Below are 12,300 nucleotides of genomic sequence, written 5' to 3'. Positions count from 1 at the left end.
TGTGAATCGTGTATCACGTTTAAAACCATGCATTACAAACAGCCTCAGAGATGGGAATTTGCAGTAAGGGTTTATGTACATTGCAAATAAGAATCAAGGGTTGACAGATCCACTGCCATAGCTTGAGACATCTCTGCCATGTCCTCTTCACATCAATCTTTTACTGTATGCATCTACTTTCATTCCAAATATAGAAACGCATGTAGTGTGTGTAAAGCCTGTGGTTAATGCAGTCAGCCCAGCATCTAATGTGCTGCCAGTGCGCATTCAAATAGGTATGCCACCAAGTCCCCTACAGGGAAACTTTCTTCTGGAGATGCATGTGGTCTAGAGCCGTTATCTAAACACATTATGTATTCCTGGAGCAAAAATGGCCCACAGGCCAAAAACAGTCCATTACATGGTAAAGCTGGACAGTCAAAGTCATCCCTCACAACCACACAGGGGGCTAAAGAACACGAAAGCCCAACAAAATTGCTCCAATCAGGCTAGAGAGGGTCTCACCAGTGAAAAAAAAAAAAGGCAACGTACTGAGTTTCCTCTCTATAGTGTACTAATCATATTCTGAGAAAACGATAGAAAGGCTAGGCACCTGAATCGCAATTTTACACTTTTCAAGTTGATTTGTGATATGCTATAATTACAGCTCTGCTGATGGCTACATCTGTGGTCAAAGACTGCTTGCGGTGAAATGTGGATGACTTGCAAAGGTTAGTGCTAGATCATAAAGTTTGTTCACCAAAAAAATGTTACTTCAGGCTCGTGCAATTTCCGTCTGCTGAAGTACAGTGAAAAACGAAGAATTACTGTACTGGCTGATTTAATATGTGTTGCAGAAAAGGTGGAAATCATAATGTTCAACTCGTCATAAATGTTAGCTTTTGTGAGAATGTGTGAATATTCAGCAGTTGTTCATGACAGAAGAAAAGAAAAAAAGTGTGAAACATTCTCGCCTTTCTGGAATAGTGTCTTCCTGGAGGGGTTAATTGTTTTTGAACGAAGTGAGAAAGGTCACAGCATGAGAACAAAAATGTTAAGTGAAAAGCATTCTTCATAAGATGACTAGCCAGGGCACATGCTTAGACACACATCTGCCAAAAACTATCACTGCTAACAGCCAACTTCTGTTTAGTATTTAAAATCTTGAATGAAAATGTAAGTGGGAAAGGTCATTCAAGACAGCAAAAGCATTAATTGAACAATATATTCATTGTAAAAAGTGCCACTCGGTTGATAAGATTGTGTTAGTATGCTAGTGATAACTAGCCAAAGTAAATGCTACGTGACACACAACCAACTTGGATCCAGATTTAAAACTTGAGAAAGTGAAAAATGTCAAAATATCGAGAACAACATGCTATGTGAAAAGCATTCTTCGTGCTTGTGCTGTGACACATGCCTGCTTTAAACCATCATTGCTAACAACCAACTTGTCAAATGATAAACATTCAGAACTTAAAGTGAGAAAGGTCACAGCAATTGAGTGAAAATGTTAAGTGAAAAATATTCTTTGTAAAAAGCGGAACTCCTGGTATTATAGGACTAGTACTTACAAGATAACTAGCCACAGCAAATGCTACAACGCTTACTTGCTAAATACCATCATTGCTAACATCCAATTTGTCTAAAGATTAGCATTCAAACCTAACAAAGTTAGAAAGGTCACTGCAAGAGTACAAAAACATTCAGGGACAGGCATTCTTCGTAAGATGACTAGCCTAAGCAAATGCTACAACACATGGCCGCTAAATACCACCATCACTTAAAAACAACTTGTCTTAAATGCATAAAAAACCTACCAAGATGAAAAAGTGGACACCAAGAGAATAAAAGCATTAAGTTAAAATATTTGCTGTAAAAAGAGCCACACCACCCCTTAATTAATTAAAATTAACCATGGTTTTATTGTAGTAAAAGTGTAGTAACCATTGTTTTAGTTACCATTTGTATAACCACAGTTTTACTATAAATACCATGGTTAAACTATGGTTAGTGTAGCAAAGCCATGGTTAATTTGTGATTACCGTGGTTTAACTATACTGACCATGGTTTTCTGGTTTTATTTGTAGTAAAACCATGGTTAACTTTCGTAAGGGACCTGTAGGTCTACTCTAGAGATGACTAGCTGCAGTGAATGATACACTTCTGCCAAAACTATCTTTGCTAATCCCAATTTGTCTAGGGATCAGCATTCAAAACTGAAGGGTTAAAGGCCACTACAACAGAGCAAAAACGTTTAGCATTCTTCATAAAATGAGGTCTGCCATCATTACTAACAACCGACCTGTCTCAGTATCCACATTCAAAATCTTACAACGTTGGTAACGTTGCTGCAAGAGAACAAAAACGTTAAGTTGGTAGGGCTAGGTTAGAGATGACTAGCCATAGCAAATGCTCTAACACACATCTGCCAAATAACATCATCTTCAGCACCTAACCTGTCCTCGGATCAGCATTCAAAACCGATTAAACAAATCCGACCGAAACATGTTCCCCTGAAACTCTGTGGCTGTTAGTGCCAAATCCCAGTGGCCCAATGCGAGAGTGTGGAAAGGAAAAGCGGCAGGTCTGCAGCATTGTCAGCTTCGATCTATTATTCAGACCGACAACTGACCTTCCAGAAGATCGCTGGAAACAGGCTGCTTCGGTTGACCTGGGGCTTGGCACGTCACTGTGTGGCTGCTAACCATGTTGAATGATGTCCTCGGTTTGGAAGGAAGGTAAAACGGGTTTGTCAAGAAAAATCTCAATCCCATTTTGCAAGGGGGGCGTGACCCTTCGGGCAGATGCTTTTCAGTCCCAGCAGTCTCAGTGTTGTACAATGTGTTATTGGAAGCACGCAGCATTGTGCTTTCTGTGATGAGGAGAACACCCTGACCTTCATAGGCTCCATCTATATTCAACAACTAAAGCCGGTCTGGGGAGGATAATTGGATTTTTCAGCATGTTGCTGTGACGATGGAGGTGAGCGACTCTTGTGGAAAGGGGGTCAGCAGGTATGTCAGAGAGATCACAGTCTAGCCCTATTCTCTCGTCTGTGTGCACATACATAAACACTGAGATGCCTTTATTTGTTTTTACACAACAGTGATGAGTTCTTTTCTGGTTGCAAATATGATTTTGGCCTTTTCAGCAGTCATTTTTACAAAGGTATATTTCTAAAATGAATTATTGGAACATGTTCCGGTAAGTGATTTAGCCCAAAGCACAACTTTTACAATCAAAAAGAACAACACAAACCTGGTTCAAGGCCGATAATACAAAGCAGCACCTACAAAAACACTACAAAGCATTTAGTGGCCCTTAGGACAGAAACCGACTCTGAGCTAAACACGAATGCTTGGTTACTTGTCAGACAGTTTGACGGACACAAACGAGTAAGATCCTTTTTGAGGGCGAAGCAGGGGCATTCAATCCTGTTCCTGGAGGGTCACAGTTCTGCAGAGTTTAAGCTGCATTCACACCATTTCTTAATTACTGTAATTCCAAGATGACGTTCTACTAGGAGTTGTTCCAACTCCTGGGAATAGGGAATTTAAGCAACAGCCACTGATGGAATGGCAACAGCATTCTGACGTTGTATTGCACATGTGCGACTGTAACAGTTACTTTGTGATGTTCCACTGTAACCGAGAGAACAGCCGGTTTGCTGTAGTTGTTACAACGTGACAGATTAGGTAGGTAAATGTTACATTTTATGGTATATAACATTGTAATTGCATCAGTATACAATTCCACCATTAGTCTTTTATTTAATCTCTGTTGATATGTTTTAAAGTTAAGCTAATTTTAACGATTTTCACATTTGTACAAAGATAAGTCTGCTGTTGGCAACAACACTTCAGGTAGCACCGAGACTAGAGATGATGTGAAGTGAACAATGTAAGTTTTGCCTAAACATCCTCCTCGTGATCCATCATTTGTACTTCAATAAATGACTGAATGCCACATTGAGCCGTCTTGTTTATGGTTTCTTAGTGATTTTCACGTTCTCGGCTATGGCGGTGTAACAGCTTGCTTCCGGTCATCTTGGTAGCCATTTCACTCGCAGCTGTTGTTTAAAATCCCTAATGTTCTGAGAGCTAAAACTAGGCGCTACTTAAGCGCTACATCTGAGTCCAAGAATGTGGACAGCTCCAAGGCTGGATCTACTTCGCTTTTAGACACTTCTTCTTCGCAAACTTCCCTAAGCAGTTCCACACAGGGGAATCCCCGCTACCATTTTGAAGGGCGTTCCATTTCGTGAAGTGAACGAGGGAAGTTTACACGGGCAGACCCTTGTCCCCTTGTTTTCGGCTGAGGGAGCCAGTCTACTTCATATCAAGGATTTCCACCAGTAGTGGGCACTCATGCAATGTAATCAATGATGTACTGTACATCCGAGTCAACAAGACTGAGGGAAGTTAGCGAAGGAAGGGCATAAAAAAAAGTGTAACAACGTGTTGTCATCTTGGAATTACGCTAATTATGACATGGCGTGAATGCAGCTTTAGTTCTAATCCTAATTAAACTTGTTAAACTAACTTGTTAATCATGGACTTCAGGCTTACTAGAAACTTCCAAGAAGGCATGTTGGGGAAGGTTGTCCTGAAGTACAACTGGTCTCTAAAAGTTTCATTGATCAACAGATGCCTATATGACAGAGCATGTCGAAGGTTCAACGTTTTGGTGGCATGACAAACACGTCACTTTCGTAGCCCCTTGGTTTTCTCTCCTTCATCCCTGGATTGAATCACAAATTCTCTTTTGTAGCCTAGTGTACAATCTACTGTGTTAATGCTCAGCTATCAACACAAATATTCAGTAAACAGTATTTAGCCATTTACCACAGCATTGCACATGTGCCCATATCTAATAGCGACATGATGTGCGATGCCACCCCTTGTCTTGACGGAATCGTCCACAGGAAAGTCACGACCCAAGGATGCAGGGTTAAACGGAGACTTCATCATGAAGGATAGCGCATTTTTGAAGTTCGCAGGTGTCCTGAATTTACCCAACCTCTCACCAAGAACCCGCTCATATCCTGTCAGTCATACCTGAGCATCATACTGTTAGCTGTCACACTGCTGCCTGTCAAAACCCACAGCTGGTTGTGCCACGCATCCCATATTAAGGGTTCATAGCACCACAGGGAGGATGTGTGTTATATTTGAAAGCTTAGATCGAAGTTTGATGACTGAAGCTTTTTTTCCTCGATATCACGCTGCCATTTGTCAAATCAAACATGTTAACGAACTGTGTATTCAGATCCGACGGCGCTTTGAATGTGTAATTTGTCATCGGGTGAAATATCACACTGTATTGTGGGTAATGCAGCATGGGTACTTCTAATGGGGAGGGGTGGGTAATTATATTCTTTAAGGAAGCCGAGTCCCCTGAGGGTGAGAAATATTTAAAACGCTGATACCGAGCTTATGCTAAGCTGGTAACCGCTTTTCCATCTTCCTGTCTGACATTTCAAATTATGTGCCCTGACTCTGGTTTCCTTAACATACACTATTCTTTAAGCATTTTTTTCTGTTGCAGTAACCCACTTTGAGAGTTTACCCATGCATCAAACTGGTCTCCACTGATCTACAGCACTATTTCAAAGCAAAGTCGTAGCACTGCCCGTTTTATTGCAATCCAGAGAGGATGTGTTTTAATGCACTCCTTGGTATGCCTTCATTCTGTGCATTCCACAGGCAGCTATAAAAGCAACTGCACATCAACAAAAGACTGAACAGAATATTTAGCTGAAGTTCATTCATCATAATAAACGGTATGACTCTTTAGAAGAGCTCTTACCTATGTCTGAAATCTTTATTTCTGTATTTATCGAGAGCAGCATGAAAAGAAGAAAGTGGGAAAACAGGTTAGCTCAAAGAGTTAGTACTTAATTCATGCATTAATGTACAGAGAAGAGGTTAGAGTGGTAAAATTATACTACTATAATTCTACAAGCATATCTACTGTATTCATAACGAATAGAAAGGATTCCCTCATAGGACACATACTTATGTAGCCTAGGCCAGCGATTCTTAACTGGTGGACAAGACAAAATGGGTCTGTTCCAATGTGGAAAAACAAAGCTAAAACAAAATTTGTGTTATATTGTACTTTGTTATTGTATGGTACAGTCTTGCAACACTACTTAATCCAGTGTAAACTCTGAGTCCTGAAGCAAAACCAGTTGAGAACCTCTGACTAAGATGTCAATTTTCTGAACTGTATCTGGAAATGTAATTTATAAAGAGTTTGTTCATTCTCAATTCATCTCTAAAACGCTTCCAGGTGGCTTGTCAAGTATAAAATGCAAATTTACTCTTTAAAAGATTTACCAGATGACTATGCCCAATAATTAATGGATGCTTCCCAAATGATTTGCTCTTTAACAGACATCTTGAAGATGAATGTGTGCTTATTGGGTTAGATGAATGAAAATTTAACAAGGTTTGTATTCATCCTATACATTTCTGAGCAATAGCAAGTACATTTAAACAAATACTGTAGTTTACCCCAAAAATGAAAATTCTGTTATCATTTATTCCAGTCTTTGCAATCATTAAAGTCAGACAGGTTTGGAATGATGGTAACCAACAATAAAACATTATTTTTTGTGTAAACTATTTCTTTAAAAGTAAAAGGCATATGTTCTATATGTCGATACTCCAAGTACTGATAGTCAGATGCCTTTTGGTTTGTGAGCAACTTATCTAACAGGATGTACAAAGCAACTTATCATTTTGGTGGGTGTGCGAATGTTTGTGTATCTATGCACATGCAGAATGCCAAACCTGAGCTCTAAGACACTCGTGACATTTCCCGTGGTGAAGATCCGACGGACGTAGTTGAAATCCCCCACATACAGACTACCATCCGACCCACAGGCTAAAGCTACAGGTGCGAGCAGCTTATTTCCGTCCGCCAGCCCATTGCAGCTTGGACAGGAGATACTGCGCCTTCGCCCATTACCCATGATGCTTCCGATGACAGGGGGCTGCTGGGAAATGAAGATGTTCTCGCCGTTACCCTTGTGCAGGATACCTGAGTGCCAAAGAGAGAGACGTCATAAGTATTTTGTCCATTCATTGTAATTTCCCCAAATCCATTTAGAACATCCTTCACTCTGCAGTAAATCAACAGGTTTTATCGGATATGAGAAGCGGAGGTTTTAAAGCTGATTCAATTCTGCTCAAATTTAATGACATTAAATGTATTTGTATGGAGCTTTTCTCTGTCACAGAGCTACGGGACGGCTGCTGGTGCTTGAGAAAGGATTTCACTAAATAACCAGCAGGACCGAGATGTGCTAAACGGAACTGAATTAATTTATCGAAAGGAGTTATTTTTCACTCGCACAACCAGATGCTTCTGTACAGAGCCCAGCTAAGTGAAGGTCCACAGTCACAGTATGAAAGACAACTTCCTTCCTTATTATCAGTATCATAGTCAATCTAGATCTCCACGGCTTGCCTCAATGAATCTCCAGCGCTGAACAGCTCACCGCAAACGGCACTCAAAAGTGGCAGAGTGGCAAAGTTTGCGAAACTCAATTTTCAGTGATTTTCATTGTGCACTGTTTTCTCCCTGAGCACCTGTTGAATCATATCCGACCATGCTGATTGGCTGGAAATGCAGGTGGGTTTACTGGAGCTGATGCAAAGGCGTATTCTCATCAAGCTCGAAAATTCACTGCAAATTTCATTGTGTAAAAGGCTTTCAATTGAAACAATGGATTTCCTTGAGGCTTTAAAGCAAATCTGGCAATTTTGGAATAAATTTACCTGCTGGTAAAGGTTTAAAAAAAAAAAAAAAAAAAATTCTGATCAGTAACATAAACTTTTGCACCCAAAAGTATTCCATTTAAATGTGGAGCTGTTTAAAAAGATGTTTTTTTTTTTTTAACTTAATGGGTTGTGCATTAAAGCATGTGAAAAAGCAGAGAGTGATTCACTTTCTTTGAAAAATAACTTTTCACAACCCCAAACTTCTAACAAACCCTTAAAAAATGTTGTGGCATGTTCAGTGGAAATAGTTTTAGGGCAAAAAAAACAAAGAAAAAAAAAATCAATGCAAATAAATAAAAATAAAAATAATTAATTTTGCTAAAGTGCAGTTAAGTTTCTTTCAGGTGTACAAACAAAAACTTGTAAATTCACTTGAGTGTGACTCATTTTCTTTCCGTTTTACAGATATTTTACAAGACCTGGAACAAAAATTTGTGTCAGAGTTTTATTTTTTTGGCAGCAATTCACTTTACATGAGTGTGATTAAGTTTTATTCAGGTGTAAAAACCTTTCGTAGAGACTGATGAAAATTTGTATTGCACTCTGTTTTAATAATTTTAGTGCAACAATTATCAGGTGAGTGTGGACCAAAGCAGAAGCAATTCAAATGAGGACATTAAAACAAGTGTAAACGAAATGGTAGCACATTCACTTGGGAAAAGAGAGGATAAGAGAGAGTTGACACTTGAAGAATTTGAGCAAATTTTACCGGAAGTCCTCATGTCGACAATGCTGGGTTTTAGTGACAGACCAAGCTGCCACCTGCACTCCTAACATTTTTGCTGCAAGTATGCCTCATTTACTGAGATAAGTGTGCCTGTGCGCTGGCAAAAAAAAAAAAAAATACTTGACAGGAACTGAACGGAGCAGTTTCAATTCAGCAGCAGTAGGAAAATTGACCTGTTCAACTCCAATAAGCTCCTGTCATACAGATATCACCACTGACTTGAGCTGAACAATCTTTTTACTTTTCATAATTGACTGTTATTTTCCTGTTTACTAATTTGAAGCAGCTTTGAATCTGTATTGTATAAAGTGCTATACTGTATAAATAAATGTGATAGCATCTGCTCACAGTCAAAGCTATGTCAAAGTTCAGTCTTCAGCAAGTGGTGAACATTTCTAAGAATTTCCACAAAAGAAAAACTCTACAAATCTGACCAATAATAAGAAACTGTGTGTCTGTAAGCAAATTAATATCTTTCATGTTTCTATATGTACTCACCACTTTGGATATTTAGAGCATGATGTTTGTCCACGCTCCAGCCACCCAGGTTGGACGCAGTGGTCTCGTACCCTTGCAGGACGGCTGTTCGCTTCTCCCAGAGGATCAGATCCGGACAGGATTCATACTCGAAGCCCACGGACACTAGCAGGAGTGAATTAGAAACACATTTGAACTTGAGTGACAACAGCTCTGAGAAATGAGACACTGACAACTTCATTTCCCACTCACCGAAAGCCTCAGACAGCCCATAAACTTTCTGGCTGTAGACATCTGCCTTGTCCCAGACAAAGTCGTAGGAGAGGTTGGGTGCAGCTGAGAACCACTTCCTGAAGAGCCTTCCCTCGACGGCCACCATGAGGTGCACCTTCATCAGGCTGAACGGGATGGTGGAGTGGGTCAGGGTGATGCGCAGGAGCGACTTATACCCCGACGTCCGGCTGCTCAGGTAACTCAAACGCACATCTGTACCTGGGATCCGCACCTCCTCCTGGAGGGTCTGGAGAGAGAGAGAGAGAGAGAGAGAGAGGGAGAGAGAGAGAGAGAGAGAGAGGGAGGTGAAAATGTTCATATTAGTCACAAGAAAACAGAGCAAACAGTAACAAATTTGCTAATTTTGTGGGGAATGCACCCTGCTGAGAAGTGTTTGCATTATTTAGCATCTCCGGTATATACGCAAATGAGAATGAATTAATTTTTTCACAGCAGACGTTTTATTATACAGTGCAAAAAATACTAATTATTGGGTGAATCTAGGGCATATTTCACCTCAAAGAGAAAGACAAAAAGTTGTTATATTAAAAAAAAAAAGAAGCTTTTGTATTAAAAAAAACCTCAAAAGTTTGGGGTTGAAAAGATTTTGTTTTTGAAGAAGTCTCTTGGCTCATCAAGGCCCCATTTATTTGATCAAAAATACAATTAAACAGTAATATTGTGAAGTATCATTACAATTTACATGACTTGTTTTATATGTTAATTTATTTAAGTTTTTCCTGTGATGGCAAAGCTGAATTTTCAGCAGCCAATTTCACATGATCCTTCAGAAATCATTCTAATATGCATATATGATTAATATTTTTTACATATTATGTGCATTATTATATATTAAAGTATATTATATTACACATTTTTTTCTGAATTCTTTGACCAGTATGTGGATAAGCCAAAACACAAAAAAAAACAAGAAGAATGCTGTTTATTTCATCATATATCATATGATCACACATCATGCAAATAGCCTTTGTTCTTATGGTGAACCTCTAACCAATATCCTATTCAAATAAAAATAAAAATTAAAAATAAAAAGTATACATTTAAATGAGTCTTTTTGCACTTGCAATCTTTTAGCTCTGATGAAGGCCTGTACACCAAAATGTTAAGGTGAAATATACAGTATTATACGTAATATACAGTATTTCATTTCCACTTTCTGATTTGACCTCTCCAAGTTTTGCAGGTACTGTTCATTTTTCTTTTCTTCCATACACTTTGTAGATTCTGTGAATTTTCACTAGAACATCCAGTTCCACCCAAATGTTTTTAATTTAATTTCAAATTCCACCCCTTGATTTTGGGTTGAAATGTGACCCATAAACCTTCAAATTACTCAACTATCATAACAAGTGAACAAATTACTCAGTGAAAAGCAATGCATATGTCTAGGTCACACGGGCATCATTAACAACACCTTCGTTTTCGCACAGGAAGTCCGCACGGAGACTTAGTGGCTCAGAGGTTTCTCATTGCTCACTGCAGAGCTCTCATTAACTCTCAGCGTATCGCTCCTTTATCACAGTCAAGCACAAAGCTGACCAATAAACACAGCCGATCATTACTGCGCCAATAAACACTGATAAGAAAAGCTCCTCCATAGACGTTTCCATTTGTAAACCTGTGAAAACTCTGTGTGTGGGTGTGTGTAGATGCACATGTAACTGTGTATGAATAAACCGCCTGAAGATTTGGGATGGGACAAATCACAAATCCAGTGAGGCTGAACCATTTATCTTGTTAACCAAAGACGACGACAAAATAATTAGGAAGGTGACACACAGGTACAAGTAGAGCTTTCAGTACTCAAACACACACATACCATAATATGTGTGTATTAAAAATGCATCTATCTATAGACACACTTGGAAAAAATGAAACTAACATACACTTAAAAACATAAAACCTGAATGACAGTCACTCAAGTCCAAAACACAGATTTTTTTTTTCTTTTTCCAGCACTGACTGCGAAGCACCTCCTGGAGTCAGACTCAAAAAGCTTCCATGCTGTTTTCGTCTAAATGTAATTATCGTTCTTCAGAAAATGTCTGGCATAGTAAATTGGACTGTGTATCTCTGCCCAATTACACACAGGAGATAAAATCACAGGACTGCCACCCGAGACAGATCCTCCTACATTCCCTTCTGATGTACATTTCCCAATATCTGCCCCTGCTGTCTATCAGAACATCATTACGAACCAGCACTAGTCTGGGATCAATTGTGGCAAATTACCACGTTTTTTCATCTGTCTGAGACAGCTGTAGAATTTTGAATGGTCTGTAACTGTCAGACTAAACAAGAGTCAGACTGTTTAAAAACATTAGTCTTGAAAGTTCAAATGAAGCCAAAAATATAGTAAAACAAATAAAAAAAACAAAAAACAAGCTTTTTAAATACACAAAATGGCATTGAACATGTAATTAAAGTCACGATTAAACTGAAATAGCAACAGATCTATTGTAAAAAAAGGGCGGGGACTTTATCCATTGGTTGTTGATTGGATAGTAGTAATCAGAATGGTGAGAAAAATAGCAAAAAAGACGAGTTTAAGAGATCAAAATAACAGAAAAATCTAGAAGTCTGTCATTTAACTGAAATTACAAAGTACAAAAGATAAAATAAAAAAATTTATATATGTGACCCTGGACCACAAAACCAGTCTTAAGTCGCTGGGGTATATTTGTAGCAATAGCCAAAAATACATTGTATGGGGTCAAAATTATAAATGTTTCTTTTATGCTAAAAATCATTAGAATATTAAGTAAAGATCATGTTCCATGAAGATATTTAGTAAATTTCTTACCGTAAATATATCAAAACTTCATTTTTGATTAGTAATATGCATTGCTAAAAACTTAATTTGGACAACTTTAAAAGGCGATTTTCTAAATATTTAGCTTTTTTTGCACCCTCAAATTCCAGATTTTGGCCAAATATTGTCAGATCCTAAAAAACCATACATCAATGGAAAGCTTATTTATTCAGCTTTCGGATGATGTATAAATTTCAATTTCGAAAAATTGACACTTA

At 38.6% G+C, this 12,300-nt stretch overlaps 1 protein-coding gene across 1 annotated transcript in view; it reads right to left on the bottom strand.

Moving 5' to 3' along the window:
• Positions 1-12,300, bottom strand: part of tenm4 (teneurin transmembrane protein 4) — a 231,648-nt gene that overhangs the window by 46,810 nt on the left and 172,538 nt on the right. The window contains 3 exon segments of the mRNA XM_058744934.1: positions 6,780-7,029; positions 8,998-9,141; positions 9,229-9,496. Coding sequence (XP_058600917.1) covers positions 6,780-7,029; positions 8,998-9,141; positions 9,229-9,496 — 662 coding nt within the window.

The sequence above is a fragment of the Onychostoma macrolepis genome, chromosome 15, assembly GCF_012432095.1.
Source record: "Onychostoma macrolepis isolate SWU-2019 chromosome 15, ASM1243209v1, whole genome shotgun sequence".
In the NCBI taxonomy this organism is placed as follows: domain Eukaryota; kingdom Metazoa; phylum Chordata; class Actinopteri; order Cypriniformes; family Cyprinidae; genus Onychostoma; species Onychostoma macrolepis.
This window is presented reverse-complemented; position numbering and strand designations above follow the sequence as displayed.